Below are 26,480 nucleotides of genomic sequence, written 5' to 3' on the forward strand. Positions count from 1 at the left end.
AAGTATAATTAGTTAGTTTGCAGATGACACCAAAATTAGTGATGTAGTGGACACAGAAGGTTACCTCAGAGTACAACAAACTCTTTATCAGATGGGCCAATGGGTCAAGGAGTGGCAGATGGAGTTTAATTTAGATAAATGTGAGGTGCTACATTTGGGAAAGGCAAAACACACTTAATGATAAAGGTACTAGGAAGTGTTGCTGAACAAAGAGACCTGGGAGTGCAGCTTCATAATTCCTTGAAAGTAGAATCAAAGGTAGATAGGATAGTGAAGAAAGTGTTTAGTGTGCTTGCTTTCATTGGTCACAACATTGAGTGTAGGAGTTGGGAAGTCATGTTGCAGCTGTACAGGATATTGATTAGGCCACTTTTGAAATATCGCTTGCAATTCTGCACTCCCTCCTATAGGAAGGATGTTGTGAAACTTGAAAGGATTCAGAAAAGATTTACAAGGATGTTGTCAGTGCTGGAGGGTTTGATCTATAGGGAGAGGCTGAATAGACTGGGGCCTTTTTCCCTGCAGCGTAAGAGGCTGAGGGGTGACCTTACAGGTTTATAAAATCGTGAGAGGCATGAATAGAGTAAATAGACAAGGTCTTTTCCCTGGGGTGGGGGAGTCCAGAACTAGAGGGCATAAGTTTAGGTTGAGAGGGGAAAAATTTGAAAGGGACCTAAGGGGCAACTTTTTCATGCAAATGTTGGTGCATGTATGGAATGAGCTGCCAGAGGAACTGATGGAGGCTAGTATAATTACAACATTTAAAAGACATCTGGTTGCATATATGAATAGGAAGAGTTTAAAAGGGATATGGGCCACGTGCTGGCAAATGGAATCAGATTAATTTAGAATGGTCAGCATGGACGAGTTGGATTGAAGGGTTTGTTTCCATACTGTACATCTATATAATTCTATGACACTAAGACAGATTTCCCTTCTGCTACAATCCCTCCCCCAGAACCTATTGATGACGGCACATGAAGACTGGCCACTTTGTTAAAATATTGGAGCGTTATTGGCACATAACTCTGTATGAGACAAAGCCTTCAGAAAGGAAAGATAAAGGCATGGAAATTGGAGAAAGAAACAAATATGTAAATATAGTGCATATATAATGACAACAAATATTCTCTAGAACTACGTAAATAAGTAAGTATAAGATATAACAAAGGACTTTAAACCACATGTAAAGAGCGCACTTACTATTTTACAATGTCAAGCGCATAGATTCGTCAAAATGAATAATTAAAATATTCATCTATATTATGTGGATGCAATAGTAACATTACTAGTGTAACTATTTGAACATTGAGAAGGTTTAAGATTTCCAAAATATCTCTGTGACCAGTAAAAATTGAAGCTCTTGTGACAGAACAACTCCATACTGAATTTTACCCTCTTTGTAGCCAGAATCAAGCCTTGCTAGGGCAGTAAAAGGCTGAGATATTTTGCAGAAATTTTGATTTTCTGGATTAGCATTGCTTTTAGTCCCCAGTAAAACTGCATATGAAATGATTATCTCTGACAGTCCCTCAGTATTCAGGATGACTTGCTTCCATTCCAGTTTGATGGGTTTTGAGATGATTGAAAAGTTTAATACACAATCTGCAGATTTCGCATTTGCAGGACAGGTGGTTCATGAAGGGTTGGGTTATTGGGAGATCTGTGCACCCTGTTGAGTGTCTCGACTTTGCCTACCTATGATCTTGATGAAGTCTTTCAAAGTGCACGGTGCCTTCTCTAATGAATTACATTTTGACAGGTTTGTGGAATTTTTGACCTCTTTAGGGATGCCTTCAGGGCATATACCTAAAATTTTCCATTGTCCTCCTGTGAGTCTCCCATCATTACAGAGTTCCAAATACAGTAGCTGCTTTTAGAATTGAAAGCAGGTTAGAGCTTCAATTTTGTCTACAGATGAATCATAGTGAGAAGGAGCTTAGTCCAGAGTGCCATTTACATTTGAAATTCAGACGGACCTAAAAAATATCAATCAACTTAGAATGACTCTATGTATTAAAGACAAATGTAGGCCCTCAACAGTGCATTCTGGACAGCAGTTAGATGCACTTGATGGTAACAAATGTACACGCATTAGGCACGTAAACCTATCTTGCAATTTCCAAGGGATGTGCAACAAGGATATAATTTAATCGCCATATTTGGTTTCTCTCCTCCAGTTCCAATAGGAAAAGTTTCATTCAGAACATTAAAAGGTTTTTTTGTTAGGCTAATGGGTTTTGTCATTCATGTCTTACTTGATAGGCCTTTCTGTAATTGGACAAATCAAAGGAAGGACAAGACAATTAAAAAAAATTAGACTAAAGCAGTCTTTAGTGATTTATACTCCAAGATTCCGCACGCAGGGTTGGAGGAGAAAACTTGCAACACATGAGAAGTAACTTTCGAAATAGAGAGGTCCTGAAAATGATGAAAACCCATGGGTCAACGATTGAATTCACGGATGCAAGCCTTAGAGCAATCAGATCTCCTTCTTCACTTTCATCAGGAGCAAAAGCACCAATATATGCCCGGACCTATGAAGATGAAAGAAAATCTGATTTAAGAAACTTTTATTATATGAAACATCAAATTTAAATGTGCTTGACAATAGGAAATACATTAGATAATGCTGTCTTTTAGATCTTAAGTAATAAAGAAAAGCTGGATTCTAAAATTAATTTATAGAAATAACTGAACAAATTTTGACTTGTTGATCCAGAGAAAGGTTATAGATTCAGAACAAGTTTGCAGTGATTTAGGTCGTAACCAGATTCCATGTTTTACTTTTAAACCAAAATGGATTTGAAACAACTCATCATTCTACAAGTGTGATTGAGTGATTACGTACATTGACTTTCTAAAACCTTTTTAGAATTTATCTTTATTCCTCTTTGATAGGAAACATGAGAAAGAACTTCAAACAGACTCATCATAAAAGCCAGAGATTTTCCCCCAGGGCAGGATTGACTGGCATGAGGGGGTCATAATTTTAAGGTGTTAGGAGGAAGGCATAGAGGAGACATCAGAGGTAGGTTCTTTACACAGTAGTGAATGCATGGAATGTATTGCCAGCAGTGGTGGTGGAAGCAGAGTCATTAGGGACATTTAGGTGACTGTTGGACATACACATGGACAGCAGTGAATTGAGGGATGCATAAGTTAGTTTATTTATTACAGATTAGGAATAATCCTCGGCACAATGTTGTGGGCCAAAGAGCCTGTTCTGTGCTGCGCTTTCCTTTGTTCTATGTTCTATAACTGACTGTTTTACTTTGTGGAAGCCTCGATTATGGTGGGCAGCACGGTGGCACAGTGGTTAGCACTGCTGCCTCACAGTGCCACAGTTCAATTCCCACCTCAGGCGACTGACTGTGTGGAGTTTGTATGTTCTCCCCGTGTCTGCGTGGGTTTCCTCCGGGTGCTCCAGTTTCCTCCCACAGTCCACAGATGTACAGGTCAGGTGAATTGGCCATGCTAAATTGCCCGTAGTGTTGTTAGGTTAGGGGTATGGGTGGGTTGCTGGACGGTGTGGACTTGTTGGGCCGAAGGGCCTGTTTCCACACTGTAGGTAATGTAATCTAATAGACTGGCATTTTGAGCTTGTATAGAGACACCCGGTGAAAAACAGACATTTTGAAGGCATCTTTGAGAACCAACCTCACAGGGGACCTTTATTAAAGGATGACAAAGGGAGATCCCATTTTGAAGAAAATATCTCATCAGTCTGAAAGTAAGTGAAGGAGAGAAAAAGAGAGATATCTGAAAACAGCTCTTGGTTTGGTGTAAAGAAACTGGGCTGCTAAAAATTCCACATCTGCAGAACTAAAAACCAGGCATTTTTTCTCTTCCAAAATCTTCTGAATTTCTGCTCGATATACACAACAAAATGGCAACTATGCAATAACAGAAAACATTGCAGCTCCTGGATCTGACTTTAAATGTTCATCTTTGCACTTCAGCAATAAAAGAACTCATCCAACAGACCCCAACAGAATGTAATGGGTCTGTCTCTTATCTTATAGGTGCATGTTTTAATCACAATATCAAAAATTTCTGTTAACATCTTTTTATCCCTAAGTAAACCTTCAGTAATAAATTACCTTAACCCTGTTTAAACCAAAAGCTTGACAGTTAGACTTCTTTAACTTGAATCCTTACAAATAAGAGGGATTTATATTAGTCTACCGTTCACTGACCACATGGTGGATGCACCCGTTGGGCATGACTGTTATAAAAGGCTAACACTAGGCTAGTGACAGAATACAGAGTAAATCATTTCTGATTGAGCCGAGGAGAAATTTCTTCATTTATAGGGTGGTGAACCTATGAAATTCTTTACCACAAAAGCCTGTTTAGGGTAACACATTAAATATGTTTCAGAAAGAGATCAATTTCTAGGAGCTAAAGGGGTCGAGCAGCAATGGCAAAGGAAAGGCATATGGCATTGAGAAAAAGGATCAGACATGATCATGTTGATGGGTGGAGTAGGCACAACAGGCCAAGTAAGTTACTCCTGCTGCTATTCATTAAGTATACTGGCATGCTTAAAAGAAAACAAAGACTTTGATTTTGCAGTTTTTATGACCTCACATGTCTTAAAGCATTTCATAGCTGAAAGAATTACTTCAGAGTGTAAAAGGTGACATCACCTATTTTCCTATAAGTTGGTGGTGGTTAAACCTGGTCAGTACATTTTAGGTGGAAGTGCACGGGAGAGGTTGAGAAGCTGGGACTTTTATGGCGATTTCAGGGAGGTGCAGGAATTGAACCCATATGGTTGGCATAACCTTATAATGGAATGCATCTGTCTAGCCAACCATACTAACCAGTCACTTTTTGGAATGCAATCACAGTTCTAATAGTAAGAGTTACTGAGACTAATTTGCAGACTGCAGATTACCAAACAAGGATATGATAATAGGAGAAAGTAAGTCATCCATCTCGTGTTAGTTGAGGGATAAAATGAACAGAAGGGAGACAACGTGCATGACTCCCACTTTCAGCTACCTCCTGAATGACCAAAGTCTCTAGAATAAACCCAGACAACGTGGCCATGACTGACTGCCTACCGTCTTTGATATTTATGTGGATGCCTGGGTGTGTGTGGCGAGTGTGCAAAGTGTTAATTGTGATGCTTGAAGCCTTCCGTGACTGATGGGCACCACAGGCACTGGAATGTGGTATCTCCCCTCAAAATGTTATTTTAATTTCAATTTAAGTTTCCTTTGAACTTTTGTTTTTGTTATGATGGACTTGAAGAGCTAGTTCCTCAGTTAATATAAAGAAAATCTCTGAGATGGGACTTGAGCCCCCCAATTTATGACATGGCCTGATTTTCCTTGTTACTCAGGAAATCAAGGTCCAAGATGATTTCCATGTTCCATTTGCTGCTGGAGAGGGGGTAATGGTCATAGCCCCTGATTTTCTATTGGGGACAGACGGTTAAGGGTAGGCTTGGCAGCTAATTAATGGCTGTGGGGCTAGAAACAGAGGCAGCCTGAAAGAGAGATGGTCCAATTTAAATAGAACACGTCAGCCATTACTGCAGCTACCAGCTTACCAATTGAAATGCTGCATACCTTGAAGCTCATCAGTATCCTGGGCCACAGTTGCCCTTCAATTTGATGGTGCCAACCTAGAAAATCACTACACAACAGTGAGGAAGGGGAGGACAGTCCTTTGCTCCAAAAATTGGAACAGAGTAAAGCTACCCCCCTAGTATTGATTCAAGGTGATGGAGACAGTGAGCAGACAGTGGTGAGAAGGAACTGGGAACAGTGCAACAAAGGATTTAGTGATCTTACTTGTTCCATCGAGGAAAATGCAATAGACCCACAAGACAGGCCTCTGAACATTCAATCTCCAGCAGGCACACCTGAGACTACATGATACTCCTAAACAGGAGTGAAGTGCTGATGACTTGTCAGTACTGGCACAAGCAGCCTCTAATGAGGCACTGATCACAGAGACCAACAGTTCTTTGTGTCTGCCTATTTTTGCCTTGCAGGAGAACTGGTTTGCAATGCCTATTAAAGTCCCCAATGTTTGGAATAAGTCCATCCTTGTACACCATCACCACCATGGAGGAGGCAGTCAAGGAGATTGCTAGCCAACCATGAGCATGTTAGGGAAGGTGAAATGGGCGTCCTTGATGGTGAGCATAAATAGGAAGTGGAATCCTTAGATGGAAGGAATGCCCTGAAACAGGGCAGGCCCATTGAGCTGGCAAGTCAGCAGGGTTGAGGGCTATGAGTGCATGAATCCCTCCATTGAGAAAGTAGCCAACCTCATGGAAAGCTATACAGGAATGCAGAACTGGCTTGGACTGACAGGGGAGGATGGCACATGCATGCTTTGTGAAAGCTGTTGTGGCCACATACCATCTGAACACAGAGTGGATGGTCTTTCTGTTGATGGATCCAACTGGCTTCTCACTGGGTTCTTTGACAGGCACTTTGATGCATCAATGATACCTCTCACTTTGCCTGAGATGACCCAGTTGTCTGAGATTGAATATCTTGCCCAGCTTTGGCAAACAGGTCATCAGTGGGCTGCAAGATGCATCAGTGTGCAGCTGTTTGTCAGATACCGCTAGGATCTGCAGATGATTCTTTGATGAAGCCAGGGATAAAAATGTTCACGGTTACACTGATTCTGACAACTACTGGCAATGCACGATGGTCACCAGTTCTGCCCTTCTTGCAAAGAATATTGCTCCTCATCACTGGATCCAAATTTTGAGAATCACAATCCAGCTATTGAGATGGTCTCCCAGTTGTGTTTGGCAATCGTGCCCCATTCTTTTATGCCCCCTTGATGACAGGCCTTTAGTTGAGGGACTGGTTGACAAACCTTTTGTTTCTTGACCACAGAAAGAGGCTCCCCAATGACCAGCTCAACTTCTGTGCTCTTCTTGACTGTCCCCCCGTTCATGTGCTCACCTCATTTGTTGGGGTGGTCTTGACTGGTTCACACATGGATTCACCTCCATGCTACTGAGCAATCCGACCCAGAGTGCAGCTTGTGCATTTCAACCAAAATCTTAACATTCCTTCAATGAGCTCTTTAACAATCTTAAATACACTGGGTAGTGGATTGAACAGGTTCTCATGGCTGGCCACCTGCAAGTCCTCTGCCTTCATAAAACAGACCCATATTAAATGGATAGGGAGCAGTAGACGGTACTTTCAGTTTGTTTATGATTCTAGGTGCTGAGAAAGTAAGTTATTACCTGCATCATCGTTATCATCATCATCTACCAAATCCACCTTTTGGAAGTTATAGAGAACTAGTTCTGAACTTTGTTGTCCCTATTCACCCCCCACAGTGTCCTGGAAGCAGATTTGGTATCCTGGTAGAGCACTAGTACATTATTGTACTTGGTCACTCAGCTGTTTTACCTGGTTACATAAACACCTTGAGAATCTCTGAATTAAAAGATGTGCTTTTAATCAGTTTAAAAAGCACATCTTTCATTGAACAAAAGTGACAAATTTTGCAGATTTGATTCAATAGTAGTAAGTTTTCAGATGAGCCAAATGGGAGGTGTAGCGGACAGCGAAAAACATTATCTCAGTACTACAGGATCAGATAGACCAATGGGCCGAGGAGTGGCAGAGGGAGTTTAATTTAGATAAATGTGAGGTGCTGCTTTTGGGAAAGGGAAGTCAGGGCAGGACTTATACACGTAATGGTAAGGTCCTGGGGAGTGTTGCTGAACAAGGAATTCTTGGAGTACAGGTTCATAGTTCCTTGAAAGTAGAGTAGCAGGTAGATAGGATAGTGATGAAAGTGTTTAGTATGCTTGACTTTATTGGTCAGAGCATTGAGTATAGGAGCTGGGAGATCATGTTGCGGCTGTACAGTTCATTGATTAGGCCACTTTTGGAATATTATGTGCAATTTTGGTCTCCCTCCTATATGAAGGATGTTGTGAAACCTGAAAGGGTTCAGAAAAAATTTACAAGAATGCTACCAGGGTTAGAGGATTTGAGCTCTAGGGAAAGGCTGAAGAGGCGGAGGCTGTTTTCCATCTAGTATCAGAAGTTGAGGGGTAACCTTATAGATGTTTATAAAATCAGGAGGAGCATGGATAGGATAAGTAGACAAGGTTCTTTCCTTGGGGTAAGGAAGTCCAGAACTTGAAGGCATAGGTTTAGGGTGAGAGGGGAAAAGGGACCTAAAAGGCAACTTTTTCACACAGAGGGTGGTGCATATGTGGAATCAGTTGCCAGAGGAAGTGGTGGAGGCTGGTACAATTACAGCTTTTAAAAGGTATCAGGAGATGTATATGAATAGGAATAGTTTAGAGGGATATAGGCAAAATGCTGGCAAATGGGATTAGATTAGGTTATGGCATGGACAAGTGGACCGAAGAGTCTGCTTCTGTGCTGTACATCTCTATGACTCTAGTTTAAGATATATACATACATTGAATGTTCCCCAAAACCTGCAATTTCATGGTATTGAGTTTGGTTGGGATTGGTACAGAAACTGACTTTGTATGTGAGGGTCCTTTAGCTTATGGTTTCTACATTGATATGCTCACTGATTACCGATTACAGTACCTCTTCTGATGCATACATCAGAAAATCACACAAGTGTAATTCAAAAAATAATGGACTGAAGTTCAAGGGCTGCATATTTGCAATTTCCAGCATGACATTTCTAGAAATTTCCTATCATGTTATAGAGGCAGAAAAGAAGAATATGTCCAATTTTGTTCCTTGAATTGTTTGTCATTAGGCACACTTTCAGGCCCCTATATAGAGCTGTAAGTCCTTGGTCAAAATCAATCAAGTTTGATGTAAAGAATTTTATACATGGTGCTTTTCCGCGGTCTTTGACTGTTTGCATTTTCTTTTCCCATACTTCAGCAACCTTATCCTTTTCAAAATGACCTGATTGCTACAGAAAACGAAAGGAAGGGACCAAATGTATAAATATTATTTTGCTCCAAGGAATCAAACAACAGTAGGGAAATTTGATAACAGAAAACAATCTTAAAGTCTTTTTATCTGAATGTACAAAGCATTTTGAATAAAATTAATGGTGCAAATATCGACAAATGAGTATGGTTTGGTAGTGATGACTGCGATATAGTTGCAGGGAGACCAGATTTGGAAACGGAGTATCTAAGGGTACTCAGCATTTTGGCTGGATAGGCAGGAAGGAAAAAGGAGGTGATGGAACTTGACTACTTTTGTAAAGGAAAGAAAAAAAAATCAGTCTGTAGTGAGAAATGATATCCGCACTGAGATCAAGATCAAAAAAATATCTTCTTCCCTTCTTTAAGCCAATTTTCCTATATCTATGTTCTCTGATTATTGACTGTCCAGCCAGTGAAAAATGCATCTCTTTTTTCCTCTTAACAGGCCTCAATTGAGCATCTTTATTACATCTCCCTTTAGCTTTACTTGCTTCAAAAAAAATGATTCCAGCTTTTCTAGTCTCTTCACGTCACAAAAAGTTAGCATCCAATTCACTACAATTCAAGGTGGCGGTGGAGTAGCAGGGCTGAGTCTAGAGCTCATCCACTCCTCCCGGTTTTCTTTCTTCTCAGCTCTTCACTTTTGCTCTCCTTTTTCCTTTGTTTTCTTTAAAGCTCAGAGTGTGGCAGGTAAGGAGGCACTGTCTGGCAGGACAAGCCAGCTGTGGCTCCACCTCAGCTATGTCTCCCAGTGAGCAAGGCTGTGTTTGGGCTGAGTCCATCCACTCCAGGTACTTTTTTTCTTTTTCTTTATTTTCCTCACATTGTAGGGAGACCAGAGTGGTGTCAGTGGGGACTCCTGGTGTGGCTGCAGCAGTAGCAGATTGGGGATGCCTAACTGTGCTAGACCCAGAGCGGGCACACAGTAGACGTGCTGGAGCCATGTTTGAGACCCCAGCTGATGAAGATGTATTCTATTTAAGTATTTTCTTTTATTCTTTTCTTGTACCCCAACATGGAGCTGGATTTTGGCAACAGAACATTTTTCACTGTATCTCCCTGGATATATGTGACAATAAATAAATCATTCATCAAATTCAGTGGGTAATAGAGAAGGTGAATTGAGTGTTGGCCTTTATTTCAAAGGGAATGGAGTATAAAAATAAGCAAGTCTTGCTCTACAAAGTCCCAATTAAACCATACCTAGATTATTGTGAACAGTTTTAGGCCCCTTATCGAAGAAAGGATGTGCTGGCTTTGGGGCAGTCCAGAAAAAGGTTCACCAGACTGATTCCAGGTATGGAAGGACTGTCTTATGAGGAGAGGTCAAACAGGTTGAGTCCGTACTCACTAGAGTCAAGAAAAAATGAGGCAACTTTATTAAGACATTCACAATTCTTTGGGGACCGGTCAGGGTAGATGTGGAAAAGTTCCCCTCGTGGTAGAGTCTGGACATAATCTCAGAATAAGGGGTCATCCATTTTTGACGGAAGAATTTCCACCGTATCTGTCAGAGGGCAGTTAGCCTGTGGCATTCTTTACCACAGAGGATTGTAGAGACTTTGTCTAAGATGGACAGATTTTTGAATAGTAAGGGAATTAATGGTTATAGAGAAAAAGCAGGAAAGTGGAGTTGAGGATTATCAGATTAGCCAGACTATCATTGAATCGCAAAGTAGACTATATGGGCTGAATGACCTACTTCTGCCCATGTGACTTATAGTCTTATCACTGAAATGATTACCCAAAACAGTATCCAGGATCTGAAACCGGATGAAAGTAGCACTCGCCCAATCAATAAGTAATGTTGAACTTAGAATTTGACACGTCGATTTGTTGGACATAATAAATTTGCTGCCATTTAGTCTACACTGGAAAAACCAGTTCCAAGCTGAATGAATTCCACTTGTTATTTTGAATTCACTATTTAGTTTGTAACATAACAGCAATAACTTTGTTTTATATTTACAGAGGCAGAACCAAAGACTGCAAAAAATCAACTCCATGTCTCAGAGTACTCCAAAGAAATGAAGTATTATTTCTGTTTTAATGTAGGAAATTATGCAGCCAATTTACACACAGCAGATTCCCATGAACAGTTAATGTTATGATGGCTAGGTTGTTTGTTTTTATTATGTTGATTTAGGAATGAGTATGGTGGAAACACTGGGAACATTCCCCTGCTTTCCTCCAAAACAATTCCATGTGATTGCTTCTGTGTACCTGAGAAGGAGGGTATGGTACTCATTTAACATATCATCTGAAAGCAACAGTGTAGCACTCTGTCACTTCTATCTGGAATGTCAACCCAGATATTTCTGCTCAAGTTGTGCAGTGAGACTCAAACCCCAAATGTTTGATTCAAATGTGAGAATGTTCACAATTAAGGTACAATTGCCATTCACAATTTTTGAATGTCAGAAGAGCAGACAAATTAATTTCTCATGAAGGCAGTAGTGTCATAGAGTCATTGACATGTACAGCATGGAAACAGACCCTTTGGTCCATGCCGACCAGATATCCCAACCCAATCTTGTCCCATCTACCTGCACCCAGCCCACATTCCTCCAAACCCTTCCTTTTCATATACCCATCCAGGATTGCAATTGTATCAGCCTCCACCACTTCCTCTGGCAGGTCAGTCCATACACATATCACCCTCTGCGTGAAGACATTGCCCCTTAGATCTCTTTTATATCTTTCCCCTCTCACCCTAAACCTATGCCCTCTAGTTCTGGACTTCCCCACCCCAGGGAAAAGACTTTGTCCATTTATCCTATCCATGCCCCTCATGTTTTATAAACCTCCATAAGGTCACCCCTCAGCCTCCGATGCTCCAGGGAACACAGCGACAGCCTCTTCCTATAGCTTAAATCCTCCAAACCTGGCAACATCCTTGTAAATATTTTCTGAACCCTTTCAAATTTCACAATCTTTCCGATAGGAAGGAAACCAGAATTGCATGCAATATTCCAACAGTGGCCTAACCAATGTCCTGTACAGCCACAACATGACCTCCTAACTCCTGTACTCAATACTCTGACCAATAAAGGAAAGCATACCGAACACCTTCACTATCCTATCTACCTGCACTCCAAGGTCTCTGTTCAGCAACACTCCCTAGGACCTTACCATTAAGTGTATAAGTCCTGCTAAGATTTGCTTTCCCAAAATGCAACACCTCACATTTATCTGAATTAGACTCCATCTGCCACTTCTCAGCCCATTGGCCCATCTGGTCCAGATCCTGTTGCACTCTGAGATAACCTTCTTTGCTGTCACTGCACCTCCAATGTTGGTGTCATCTGCAAACTTACTAACTATACCGGTTATTCTCACATCCAAATCATTTTATATAAATGATGAAAAGTAGTGGACCTAGCACCAATCCTTGTGGCACTCCACTGGTCACATGCCTCCAATCTGAAAAACAACCCTCTACCACAATCCTCTGTCTTCTTCCTTTGAGCCAGTTCTGTATCCAAATGGCTAGTTCGCCATGTATACCTGAGATCTAACCTTGCTGACCAGTGTCCCATGGGGAACCTGGTCGAACGCCTTACTGAACTCCATATAGATCACATCTGTCACTCTGCCCTCAATCCTCTTTGTTACATCTTCAAATAAAACTTAAATCAAGTTTGAGAGACATGCTTTTCCACATACAAAAGGCATGTTGACTATTCCTATTCAGTCCTTGCCTTTCCAAATACATGTATATCCTGTCCCTCAGGAATCCCTCCAACAACTTGCCCATCACCGACGTCAGGCTCACTGGTCTTTATTCCCTGGCTTGCCCTTACCACCTCCATATTAGCCAAAATCTAGTCTTCTGGCACCTCACCTCTCACTATTGATGATACAAATATTTAAGTTAGAGCTCCAGCAATCACTTCCCTAGCTAGGGAACACCTGATCAGGTCCTTGGGATTTATTCACTTTTTTGCATTTCAAGACATTCAGCACTTCCTCCTCCGTAATACAGACATTTTCAAGATGTCACCATCTATTTCCCCACAGTCTATATCTTCCATGTTCTTTTCCACAGTAAATACTGATGCAAAATATTCATTTAGTATCTCCCATTTTCTGCGGCTCCACACAAAGGCCAGCTTGCGATCTTTGAGGGGCCCTATTCTCACCCTAGTTAAGCTTTTGTCCTTCGGATTCTCCTTAACTCTATTTGCCAAAGCTATCTGATGTCCCTTTTTTGCCCTCCTGATTTTAGCTACTTTAATTATACGCTTTAATTTCAAGAATTTACAGTTTTAACTATATGATCAAATTCTACCCAAACTCTCTAATTTTTCTTCATTGTATGGATACTCCATGCAATCCCACATAAAACCCTATATAACAAGATCAGTAGATATTAATGAAAATGAAAGGCCTCTCAGCTTCTAATTGCTCACCTATTCTGGAAAATGATACTGTACTTTCATTGCTATATCTATTTCTTGGTGATTCTTGGGATTCCATTTGCCTTCCCTATTACCTGCTGAACTTGGATGTTAACTTTTTATGCTGGGAAGAGATGAAAGAAACTGGAACTGTTTTCTTCACAGCAAAGAAAGCAAAAAGGGAGATTTAATAAAGATGCTCAAAATGATGAGGCCTTTTGATAAGAGGGAAAAAAGAAATGCATTTTTCATTGGCAGGAGCATCAATAGCTAGAGAATACAGATTTAGGCAAATTGACTAAAGAACTAAAGGGGTGGAGAAGAACTTTTCTTTATGCAGCAATCTGTTACAGTCCTGCCTTTTCCCCATCATCCTTAATTCCCTTACTGATCAAAAAACTGCTGCTACCTCTGTCAATTGTTGATCGCTCGACTTAAAGAATCTTCCCTTATGAATCTTCCATTAAGAATCTTAAACCTACCTTTTGCAAATTCAGAGTTTGATTTCCACAGTTTAAAGAATTATCCCAAATCGACATCTTGCATATAGTTTACAATCTTACATACCTCACCAAAGACAGACCCCACCATTTCATTATCCTCTTTTAGTCTGCCTCTGGGATGTAGTCATTTAATCAGAGGCAATTTCATGAACATTGATAATGTCATTCTTTAGCAAGTCACAACCATAATAGGATGCTAAAGTTGTTTTTCCTCTGCTCTTCATGATTCAAAATGTACCACTTGAGAGAAAAAATATCACTACCAGCTAAGACAAGAAACCAAAGTTATATTTCTGAATCCACAGATAAATGCCATACATCACATATGTAATCTCTGTATAATAAGAAACAGTTTAACATTGGTTTCAAATCAGGTGATCATCTAATCTGGTCTTCAGGATTTTATTCCATGAAAATGTGACAAACAAGAAAAACGTAAGTGTCGTTATTTATTCCAACAATGTACAACCTCGTAATTATTTTTTTCTTCATGTTTATGCTAGCTGTCACCCTTTCTGCCCTGGATATACTGATTTATCCTGAGATAATGTCCTTTGCACACAAAATACATTCCACTAAGTCAGCCAAATGTCCATTGTTCTGTGTTAACCCAAGTAGTGAATGTCATCAGGCTCTTCAACCCCAGAAGGATTTCATCACTCAGTATTCACATTCCCTTTCAGAAAGGCACACTGAATCACAATCAAGAGTAAAAAAAACTACCAATATTTTGTTCTCCAGGCTACCAAGTCCAAATGTCATGTCAGTCATTGACATTATTGAATTGAGTACAGACCAAAAGTCAAAATTCACTGGACTGTGTAACCAGTAGTAATGCTTATGCCAAAATTTCTGACTGTTGTAGTGCTCCAGCAAAGCTCAATGCAATCAGGAGGAACAACACCTCATCTTCCAACTAGGTACCTTACAGCCCTCAGAACTGAACAATGTTTAACAACTTCAGAGCATGAACACCTTCCTCTAGGTCGTGCTCTGTATGAATTACTCCCAACACAGCCAACCCATTTTCAACTATTCACACTTCCCATTAGCAGCCATTCAGCACTTGTCTCTCTCCTAGCTTATCATCGTAACTCATTTTCTTTTTGCTCCCTCTTTCTGGGCATCATCTCTATATGTTCGACTCATGCCCTTCCCCATGCCGCCCAATACCAGCAACCCCAGGCTCCACCAACCATCATCAGAATAAATGCCACCATTCCCCGTTTGCTTCAGTTCTGATGAAGATTCACTGGACTCGAAATGTAAACTGTTTTTCTCTCCACAGATGCTGCCAAATCTAAGTTTCTCCAGCATACTCTGTTTTTATTTCAGATCTCCAGCAACCTCAGATTTTATTTTAAACTAATTGTAACAAACAATTTTTCTCCTCAAGTTTTGTTTGTAAAAAAGGGAATGGGTTTATATCTGCCAGAAGTTTTTAACAAAAGTTAATGGAATGAGCTGCCATAGGAAGTGGTGGGAGACTAGTACAATTGCAACAATTAAACAGCATCTGGATGGGATCTATGAATAGGAACGATTTTGGTGGTGGTGGTGGTGGTGGTGGTGGGGTGGATGTGGGCTGGGTGCTGGCAGGTAGGGCTACATTGGGTTGGGACATCTGGTCGGCATAGACGGGTTGGACCGAAGGGTGTGTTTCTGTGCTGTACATTTCTATGACTGTTAAAGTAAATAGTGTATTACATACAAAGGTAATATGTAGCATGGTCTACATTACATATCTGCTGCATACAGAACGAACATAAATGTAGGGACATAGGACCAGGAGTAGGCTATTCAGCACTTTGAGCCTGCTCATTCATTCAGTTTGATTACAGTGATTCTATTTATTAACTCTATTTAACTGCCTTCCTAGCACGACTCTGATGTATTGGTCTATCACATTCCATCAACCTCAGAATCAGTTTTCAATTGATCTGGCTTCAACAGATCAAAGGTGGTGTGTTTCAAATTCCCATTACCCTGTATGTGAAGAACTAAATATCACCTCAAATCAATTTTAAGGTTACATTCACATGTTCTAGAGACCCCCACCAGAGAAGATACTGTCTATTTATCCAGTCAACTAATTGATCATCTTAGGCATGACAATTTGATCATTCCTTAAACGTTCAATATTCAAGTAATTACAATCTTAGTTTAAGCAACTTTTCCCCACGATATAATCCTTTAACTCCTGTATCATTCTGATGAATCTGCGCAGCAATCCTTCCAAGGCTGATGTATCCAATCTGGCATGCAATGGCTGTAAGTGATAACAGTGCTCAAGATGGAGTCTAATTCTGCTGTTCAAACATGAAATAATGTACACCTCGCTATATTCTAGTCTGCAAGATTAAGGCTGAACTCAATCTTTTCATTGTTTTTGTCATTGTCCACTAGCTTTCAGATAACTTCTTAACCTGAACCCTTAAATTCATTTGCTCATCAATAGTTTCTAGCTTCTTGCTATTTGGAAATATTTTATCATTCCTTAGATCCAAAATGAATTGACTGACATTTTCAAATGCTGAAAATAATTTGCCACAGTTCTGCACACTTAATCTATCGATGTTCCCTTGCAACGTTCTGCTCCTATCTAGACAATTTACTCTGCCACTTAGTGTTCTCAATAAACCTAGATAAAAAACATCTCTACTCCTTTACATTATTTCTAAATATGGTCAACAATTGATATCCTAGGATTGATTCTTGGTTGACATCGCTAACCATAACTATCAATTTAATGCATACCCATTATCCTGACTCCTACCTTCTACCCAATTTTCTATCAAAACTAATGTGTTTCCTCATATTCAAATGTGCTCATAATTTTGTTAACTATTTCCAATGTTGAATCTGAAATACCTTTTGGAATCCACATATTATATCCATTGGCACTCCCTTATGTTTATTACTGCATCAAAATTAAATTCAATAGATTCATTAACCATGGTTTACTCAATTCAAAGCTGTGCTGGGTCTTCTAGTCAGTTGATAGTCACTGAATTGCCAGTTACTCTAATAACAAATTCTAGAAACTTCACGATAACAAACCTCAAACAAATTGACCTGGAAGCTTCTGTCTAACTGTTCCTACCAGGAGTGGGAAAAAGATTCAGGAATATCAATAAGCCGAATTTCTGAAAGCGCATAACTAGTAGCATGAGGCAATGCATAAGGCAAGTAAAGTAGCTAATATAAAGCTAAAAGAGCAATAGTTTCGTACAAAAAAAAACTAAGATACATTTGGAATGCTGTGGTAACTTTGGTCCTGTGATGGGTGATCTGGTAAAGGTGCAATGGATGCTAGGAGAGTGATTGCCAAAGTAAAAAATCAGAACTGGCACTTATTTTATCTGTACTGATGGCAATTTAAATAATTCATGTCCAAACATTTAACAAATATACCAATAGATTTGACAGCATGGCAGATTGTTCACACACAAATCTGCCAGAAAAAAAAAATCAATGTTCTGGGATTCATTCCCATGATTGACATCATCATCAGTTTGCTTAATGATAATAAGGGACACATGATCTAGAAATATTTGGTGTCAAAAGGAAAGGCTAAATTCCTCCTGCCAAAGATGTTAGCGAAGAGGTTCATATGAGTAGTAAACAAGCAATCTCATTTTTAGTCATTCCATTTTTTTCCAGTTAACCACATCAACGAAGTGATCCATCCCACAGCTATGACAGTTGCCACAAAGTATGCTGCGACTCCGTTCGTTTTGTTTAAAGCCGTGGAACCCAGCAATTCTTTTGCGAGAAAGGAAATGTTTTGGGATTTTTTTTGTCTTTGTTTTCCCTCCATATCCAGAAATGTCTTTATGCACCACTGAACGGTCTTTTCCACTGCCAAATCATCCGGATTTTTCTTTATTGTTTAACCTCTATCGGTTCCGGTTCTGAAGCATAACCCGAGTTACACACAAAACCCGACAGGGGGAAGCGAAACTTGTTTTGGAACAGTCTCCCAGGATAATACCTGTGACCGTGTGGCGCTGGAAAAGCACAGACAGACGAGCTGGAATGCTGCCTGACCGGCTGTGCTTTTTCAGCGCCACACTTTTAGACTCTGATCTCCAGCATCTGCAGTCCTCTCTCTAAAACCGGTGACATCCGAGGAGTCCTTAATCTAAAGATGTAACTCACCTTGCTGCATTAAACACATTTATCAACCTGCCCGCACACTTTCAGTGTTACCTTCCAAACAGATACCCGCAATTTTCCAGCCATTGTTATGGAAAACTGCTTTTGTTTTTTAAAAACTTTGTCTCCATCTTCGCTCCTAAAGCTAGTTCTTCCAAATAAACCTGTTGGGCGGTAGCCTGGGCGTTGTGTCATTTTTTAACTTGGTCCACCCCATTCCAACACCGGCACTTGCTCATGTCCATCTACAAGCCACGGATGCAAGTTGAATGATCTTGTTACCTTCAAAATACTTTTTTCTTTCAGACAATGTTACATTCTACTACATAATGTATCTACCACCCTGAGCACGAACCTCTAAAACCTGCATGGAGTCCGAGCCTCCGCCAGTGCATATTCTCCCGAAGTCTGTTCCAATCGCCCTCGTTTCGCACCATTTGAAATAGCGAATATAAAAACGTGCTGGGTCTGCGGTGTAGCTCGCCCGTTAAGTCTTTTGTTGGCTTGACGGTGTTTTATTGTATACAAGTACTAAAACAAAACAGAAAGAGGAGGTGAACTTACCGTGAGAGGCAGGGAGCAAATGAGAAAGATGATACTCATGAGAACCAAGAGGATGAGATTCTCCATCTCCTCAGAGTGACTGAACTGCCGGCGGGAGCGGTGAACCACGCTCAGGTTGGGATTGCTCATCCGCCTTTGTCTCCGGTACATTTTGGTCAAGTTAATAGCAACCGAACTGTTACAGAGTATCACAGCGACGATGAGAACGGCCATGAGGGTGGCGTATAGCACTGAAAAAGACGAGTTCGGTTTATTCATGTTAAAGAAGCACCAAGTCCCCGGGCAGTACTGCTTTGTGCTCCCAACTCCCAGCAGGGGCATTGAGCAGAACAACAGGCAGCAAATGTATACCACCGGCAAAATGAGGACTGCCAGGCGCTTGGTGAAATGTTCCTGATAAAAGAACGGGTGGCTTATGGACAGCCAACACTCCAGAGCCATGGCGAACAGGATAAACATTGAGGATAAGCCGAAGAAGGACATGGAGAAGGAGAAGTAGTTACACAGGGTGTTGTTGCTCCCCATAGCTTTCAAGGTGAGGTTTGAGGCGTAAGAAGCGAACACCACTGGGCTAATGAGGCACTTCCCGAACAGGTCAGTCAGCACCAGGCCGGTGACGAGGATGTAAAAGACGGACACCTTTTTACTGTCCCACTTGTGTTTGCCCAGAATGGCCAGGGCGATGGTGTTACCGAGCAGTCCGGTGCTGAACAGCAAGATGCTGGTCACTACTTTGCTGTCCTTTTGGACATTGTGGATATTTTCACAAGATCCCATCGCTTTATTCTTTGTCCGGAGGAGCAGAAGTCGGGAAATGTCTTTGTAAAGAACTTCTAAAATAAATAATTAGGTTCACCCTGCGGTTTGGAGAGACTCCTGGTGAGGTCCGGCTTTGGCTTCCGCAGAGCTTCAGATGTTTAAGAGTTGGAGGGCGAAAGTCAGACCCAGCTCAGCCCAGTCTCTCCCAATCTAACCCAGCCTGTCCTAACCTAGTCTACCCTTGGTAAAAACAATGACTGCAGATGCTGGAAACCAGATTCTGGATTAGAGTGGTGCTGGAAAAGCACAGCAGTTCAGGCAGCATCCGAGGAGCAGGAAAATCGACGTTTCGGACAAAAGCCCTAGTCTACCCTTACCCAGCTCAGCCCAGTCTCTCTTAACCCAATCTCTCCAACCCAGCTCTGCCCAGCCACTTCTAACCAAGTCTACCCTGACCCAGCTCTGCCCAGCCTCTCTCTTTCCTAACCTAACCCAGCCCGTTCCGTCCCAGCCCAGCACGCCCAGCTCTGCTCACAAGATAAGGTTCTCAGCTATGACAATTGCATTCAGCGGGACCATTCTTTTCCACGTTTAGCAGCCTAACACATCGCGTCAACTCCGTCAGGCAGACCCAACACAAAGAGAATGACTTGCGGAAACGTTTCAAGTTTGAGCTGAGAGAGCGCTGCCCTTAATGGGAAAGCATCCTTTCCATGAGTCGCAGTTCAGGGCAACACACGCTGGTGCCTTGTGTTGTCCTACTCCATGGCGTTATATAAAGTCCTCTTCCTCGGAGGCTCCGCGTTATAGTGTTTTTTATTCATTTACGGGAATGTGGGTGTGGTTGCAGCGCTGACTAAACAGTTTCAGATGGCTGTGGTTCTAACCAGAGGCAGTGAATACCGCAGATTTCCTTCCCTAGTGAACCGCACAGGGCTTCACAACTGTCTGGTAGTAACATGGATACCACCACCAATGGTTACTATTTGTTCCAGTTAACTGAAGTAAAATTCCACAGGTGATGTTTGAAATCAGGACGCCCAATAATGAATTCATGCCATGGCCCTGAATGTTTCTCAGATCTCCAAACCCAATCCTGTACAAGAAGAGTTCTGTCTGATTGCAGAATTTGTGTCAATTATGTTACTTGATTTAGTTTGACTAAGTTTGGGAGAAGATTTGTAGCTCGGGTGCTTGTTGTTGTGGTTCTGTTCGCCGAGCTGGGAATTTGTGTTGCAGACGTTTTGTCCCCTGTCTAGGTGACACCCTCAGTGCTCGGGAGACTCCCGTGAAGGCTTCTGTGATGTTTCCTCCTGTATTTATAGTGATTTGTCTCTGCCGCTTCAGGTTGTCAGTTCCAGCTGTCCGCTGCAGTGGCTGGTATATTGGGTCCAGGTCGATGTGCTTATTGATAGAATCTGTGGATGAGTGCCATGCCTCTAGGAATTCCCTGGCTGTTCTCTGTTTGGCTTGTCCTATCATAGTAGTGTTGTCCCAGTCGAACTCATGTTGCTTATCATCTGAGTGTGTGGCTACTAAGGATAGCTGGTCATGTTGTTTCGTGGCTATTTGGTGTTCATGAATGCGGATTGTTAGCTGTCTTCCTGTTTGTCCTATGTAGTGTTTTGTGCAGTCCTTGCATGGGATTTTGTACACTACATTGGTTTTGCTCATGCTGGGTATCGGGTCCTTTGTCCTGGTGAGTTGTTGTCTGAGCGTGGCTGTTGGTTTGTGTGCTGTTATGAGTCCTAGTGGTCGCAATAGTCTAGCTGTCAGTTCAGAAATGTTTTTGATGTATGGTAGTGTGGCTAATCCTTTGGGTTGTGGCATGTCCTCGTTCTGTTGTCTTTCCCTTAGGCATCTGTTGATGAAATTGTGGGGGCATCTGTTTTTGGTGAATATGTTGTATAGGTGTTCTTCTTCCTCTTTTTGCAGTTCTGGTGTACTGCAGTGTGTTGTAGCCCTTTTGAACAGTGTCTTGATGCAACAGTTTGACTAAATTCCAACAATACCATTCTATTAAATCAACATATTCATAATCACCCTCCTAAGTATCTTTCTCTATCCAAAAACGATTTCCAATCCTCCCAATTTAGAATTTTAATACAAGTTACAGAATTCCTAAATTTCATTTTCATCCCCCAAGTTACTATATCACAAACAAAATCAGAAATTGCTTGAGAAACTCATCAACATTTCAAGTCAAATGACTTCTTCACAATTTCTTTAGGACAAGTCACTGGGCTTGAAACATTAACTCTGTTCTCTCTCCCTCCACAGATACATCTGGACCTACAGAGTTTCTCCAGCAATTTCTGTTTTGTTTCAGATTTCTGGCATCTGCAGTTCTTTGTTTCGTCATTTTGGAATATCACAAGTTGTACATCCTAAGTTACATTCTCATACCTCCCAGGTACATCCTCACTCTAAGCTACATTCTTACCCCATGGGCATTTTCATACTCTTGGGAAGGCAGGTTTTTAAGTGGAGTGGTGGGATGGAAGGGGATAAACTTAAAAGTTTGACATGGGCATGGGAACCTGAGTTTGGTTTCAGAAGGGAAAGAAGCAAAGCTGGAAATGGAAAGTTGGTGAGAGGAAGGAAATCTGACATCCTTATCTGGTCTGACCTCTATATCATTCAGCTCCACAGTAATGTGCTTAACTCTTAATCATCCTCTGAAATGGCCTGGCAAGCTACTCATTTGATGACAATTAGAGATGGGCCACAAATACTACCCTTGTAAGACATATCCAAATTCTATGATAGGGAAAAGGAAAAAAATATCCGTGTTTAACATTCTGCAGAATCAATCACTACTAGCTAATGGGTGGGTAAACTATTGCTTTACTACTTACTATACTCCTTACTGTACATTTAATATTTTAAAAAAGTGGATTAGACAGTTCCTGATGGGACACTGTAACAAAAATCAAAAGGTTAATCCTACACTTATTACCCTGAACTCTTACCTTCTGTTTCTCTTATTTTACCTTTTGTATGGGACATTATTGAATGCTTTCAGAAATTCAAGTGCATTACATTTATTGCTGTCCCATTATCCACCCTACTTGTACATCCACCAAGAATCCTAATAAATTTGTAAAACTTAATTCCCTTTTCATAAGATCATATAAACTCTGTTTAATTGTAATATCATTTTCTAAGTGACATTTTAATGCTTCATTAATAATCAGAGAATCATAGAATCCCGCAGTGTGGAAACAGACCATTTGTTCATCGAGTCCAGATGGCCCTCTGAAGAGCATCCAAACCCCTCCCCCCAGCCCCCCCTCCGCCCCCACCCCTGAAACCCTGCACTTCCCATGACTAATCCACCTAACCTGCATGTCTCTGAAGATACTGGATTGTAGCATTTTCGGAATGACAGGTGTTAAGTTTGCTCCTTTCTGTCTCCCTTCATTCTTTCTCAGTTCACTGGGACCTACTGCCCAGGCTGTAGCACTATCACAGGAAATGTGGTGCTGTGGTGTGATCTGGCACAAATTCCACCAGTTGTAGTCCTGATACATTTGTGTCAAGGGCTGTGAGATTCCACACAAGTCCCCAGTGGATTTTTCAAAGCAGCTAGGTGCATAAAAGTTTAGAACAGCTGTCCTTTTAACAGCCACCAGAATAGGATTGCCATTGCTCCCTCAGCTTGCAGGGCCTGCTGTATCAGTTGCAATATTTTGTGTCAGTGCCAGTATTCCAAGATATCCACAATTTGCAGCAACTCTGTGATTGCTTATTTGTAGGAAATGACATTGAGGACAATAGACTGTACCTCCTGCATTTGCCGAGGGGAGCTTCAGGGGCAACATCTTCATGTGAAGACTGAGTGCTAGTTCTAGGTTTGCTGGCACATCTGGTGCTCCTCATCTGTCACTGATGATAACATTACACTATGAGGATATCCACACAGACAGCATACATTCTTTCAGTGTTCAGTTTGAAATTTGTGTCCAAACATTAAGTTGAATCATTGTTTATCACATATTTCATCCAACGATAAGCAAAACCTTTGTATAATTATGTCCCCACACAAAGGACAATCATTTGGATTTAAATTGTGTGGAGCCATGCATGATGTAGATTTATATCCTAACAGAAGATCACATAATCATAAGCCAGCACTCAGCAGTCACCTTAAAAATACATGGCAGGTAATCACATGACTCAGCCAACATTGACTATCTGATAGGCAAGGATGCCCTAAGGCATGGCACACTGGTGAGACTGAGCAGAGGCTACAGCAATGGATGAATGGACACTGCACACCAATCAACAGACAGGAATTTTTCCTCCCAGTCGAAGAACACTTCAGCTGTCATACACAATCTCTCTCTCATATGCTCACACATACACTCCCACACTCACACATGCACCCTCTCACACACTTAAATCCCTTTACACTCACACACATACATATACACACACTCTCTCACAGACACTCATACCCACCCCAACACTCTTACATTCACACACACACACACCCACGTGCACACACACCTATAAGTGTGTGGGGTGAATTTGTATTTGCAGAATTAGATTTTATTTTGCTCAAAAACCTCATGAATCCACGTAAGATTCTGTAAATCCCTTTTTTAGATTAAAATCAGTCTGACCATTGTGGCACAGACAGTCTCACACAGGGCACCTCACACCTCAATGCATTATCTGGGCTGACATGGCACCTATTGTTAAAGTTCACTTGAGAATGTAACTTTAAAAAAGTTCTAGGATTTACATATGAAAGAACTGAAGCCAACATACCCATTCTAAAAGATAAGAGACTAAAACAAACAATCCAATCCAGCTCTTTTTCAATACATAACTTCAGTTACATCACATTGTAAACTTTTCCTACAAATTCTGTGTCCTACAATCTTATACTCCACAATCACCTGATGAAGGAGCAGTGCTCTGAAAACTAGTGCTTCCAAATAAACTTGTTGGGCTATAACCTGGTGTTGTGTGATTTTTAACTTTGTGCACCCCAGTCCAACACTGGCACCTCCAAACCTTAAAAGTTTTCGGTACTATGAGCTGGAGAGGCAAAATTCCTACTGCTGCCAAGACCCCCAAAGTACAATCCACTGGTGCCACGCTTAAAACCCAGATGCTACAAACTAGGAACTATTTCACACACACTGTCCTCTTAGAAGACCAAAATATCTCAGAAGTGGAAGCTGACATCCCACTTTCCAGATAGGGATCTGAAGACCCTTGTCAAATGGTCTTCAAGAGGAGGGCCATCATCTGACTTGTGGCCTATCAGAGGAAGCCAAAGCATCAAACGCAGTTGGCCTTGTCACTGATAGCAGACAGTGGTGCTTCGAGGGTCAGATTGAATGCACGGCAGTGCAGGAAAGGGGTCAATGATCTTTTGCACTCAACAAGGGTAAGTGCCAATGTACATTCCTCATTAACATATATATTATTAACCCCACTACTGAATGCAGCATCTCCACTCAATGGCTTTCACCCATCTCATCCTCCACAACTACTAATCCTTCCTGTCCTCTGGTTAAAAGGTTATGCAAGTCATTGGAGGCTTCAAGCCTCCAAGAAAGTGCAAAACGAGTGAGCACTAAGTAATGAAACCAGGAGCCATAAGGTACATTGCTTAGAAATGGCTGTGTGTATCCCTGTGCACAAAGTGACCTGACAGGAGCATGTATGTCAAGGATGTCCCTCTGCTCCAAAGTGAAGTCCTGGAGGGCTGACGAGGTTTCTGAGTGACGCTAGATCATTCATGATCAACGTTCCATCTAATTTCTTCATCTACTGCACAGACCTCCAAGTTCCATTTGTGACAGTGGTTGGGGAAACTGGAAGTGAATGCAACGGCATGGCATCAACAAGTTGATCAGGTGCATGCATCCACAGAGCAACTGTGCAGTTATGTAGCTTAGAGGAATCATTGCTCATTGTGAGGCCATGGGTTCGCTGATGTCGACAGCAGTGGATGAAGAGTGGATGAAGTCACTTTACATGGAGCATTCAAGAAATGTTGGTGAGGAGATTTTAAAATGAAGGCCCAGAGATAAGCACATTGAATTTCAAATCAAGAATTATCGCTGTCTAGTTTTTCAAGAGAGGAAATAATTGCCAACAGTATGAAGTGACCAGAGACTAGCTAATAATGAGATGAAAATGCACTTAATAACAAGATTCAGATCTTGCCATTGGAATCTTAAGAGGAAAATCCGAACTTTCTTTCTCAATGTCAAGATTCAGATTATCTTCAATCTTGCCATAATTTTCCAAATTTCTTGCTATTGCCCACACTGCTGAACAGCTGGGAAAATCCCCCACCCCTACCCCTACCCCTACATTATTTTGTGAAGTTGTCAAACTGGGAAATCTAATTAGGGTTATAAAGTTGTACAGCACGGAAATAGAGTCTTCAATCCAATTTGTCCATGCCGACCAGATATCTTAAATTAATCTAGTCCTATTTGTCAGCATTTGGCCTATACACCTCTAAACTCATCCTATTCATGTACCCATCCAGTTGCATTTTAAGTGTTGTAATTGTACCAGCTTCTGAAGATCTCGACCCCTCAAGAGGGGCCTCTTGGTTCGAGATCGGTTAAAAGAATCGACAAATGCGGTCTATTCAAAACGCAAGGGTCATTAGTTTATTGAATTAAGGTACCTTGACGCACTTCTATCCAGCAACACAGCGATTGAAGCTTCTGTGTTCCGTGGTGAAGTTGTGCAGTTGAGGCTAATCCAATGGTATTTTCTTTACATAATTTACATAAATTGTCATGCTATGTATCAGTTCAAGGTTAGTTCAAATGGTCAATTAATGTGTCAGTATTCATCTGATGTTTGAACTGCAACTTTATTCTGCAGGCCATTTTATAGATTAGATTACTTACAGTGTGGAAACAGGCCCTTCGGCCCAACAAGTCCACACCGACCCACCGAAGCGCAATCCACCCAGACTCATTCCCCTATACCTAACACTATGGGCAATTTAGCAGCAGTGCTAACCACTGTGCCACCTATATAGTATTTCTTTAAACTGAGGAACCATTTTGTTATAATAAAAATCTACACATTTTTATTGCCTAAATTCAAATTTTGGATCCTCATTCCTCCCTTTGGTCACTCTATGACCACACCATAAAGGCATGGATCAAATTAATC

The 26,480-nt window shown here is 41.2% G+C and overlaps 1 protein-coding gene across 1 annotated transcript; it reads right to left on the minus strand.

Moving 5' to 3' along the window:
• Positions 1-1,275: 1,275 nt before the first annotated feature.
• Positions 1,276-19,942, minus strand: LOC132817915 (prostaglandin D2 receptor-like). The gene is made up of 2 exons (XM_060828454.1): positions 18,558-19,942; positions 1,276-2,537 (listed from the first exon to the last, which is right to left on the minus strand). Exons 1-2 carry the CDS (start codon positions 19,332-19,334, stop codon positions 2,334-2,336), a joined length of 981 nt encoding a protein of 326 aa, XP_060684437.1. The 5' UTR covers positions 19,335-19,942; the 3' UTR covers positions 1,276-2,333.
• Positions 19,943-26,480: the final 6,538 nt, after the last annotated feature.

The sequence above is a fragment of the Hemiscyllium ocellatum genome, chromosome 8 (genome assembly GCF_020745735.1).
Source record: "Hemiscyllium ocellatum isolate sHemOce1 chromosome 8, sHemOce1.pat.X.cur, whole genome shotgun sequence".
Lineage (NCBI taxonomy): Eukaryota > Metazoa > Chordata > Chondrichthyes > Orectolobiformes > Hemiscylliidae > Hemiscyllium > Hemiscyllium ocellatum.

Excerpts from the sequence above, each read along its gene's own strand:
- LOC132817915 (XM_060828454.1), bottom strand. The coding sequence starts at position 19,334 with ATGGGATCTTGTGAAAATATCCACAATGTCCAAAAGGACAGCAAAGTA. Across the intron at positions 2,538-18,557 it reads TTTGCTCCCTGCCTCTCACG|GTCCGGGCATATATTGGTGC; the intron begins GTAAGTTCACCT and ends TCATCTTCATAG.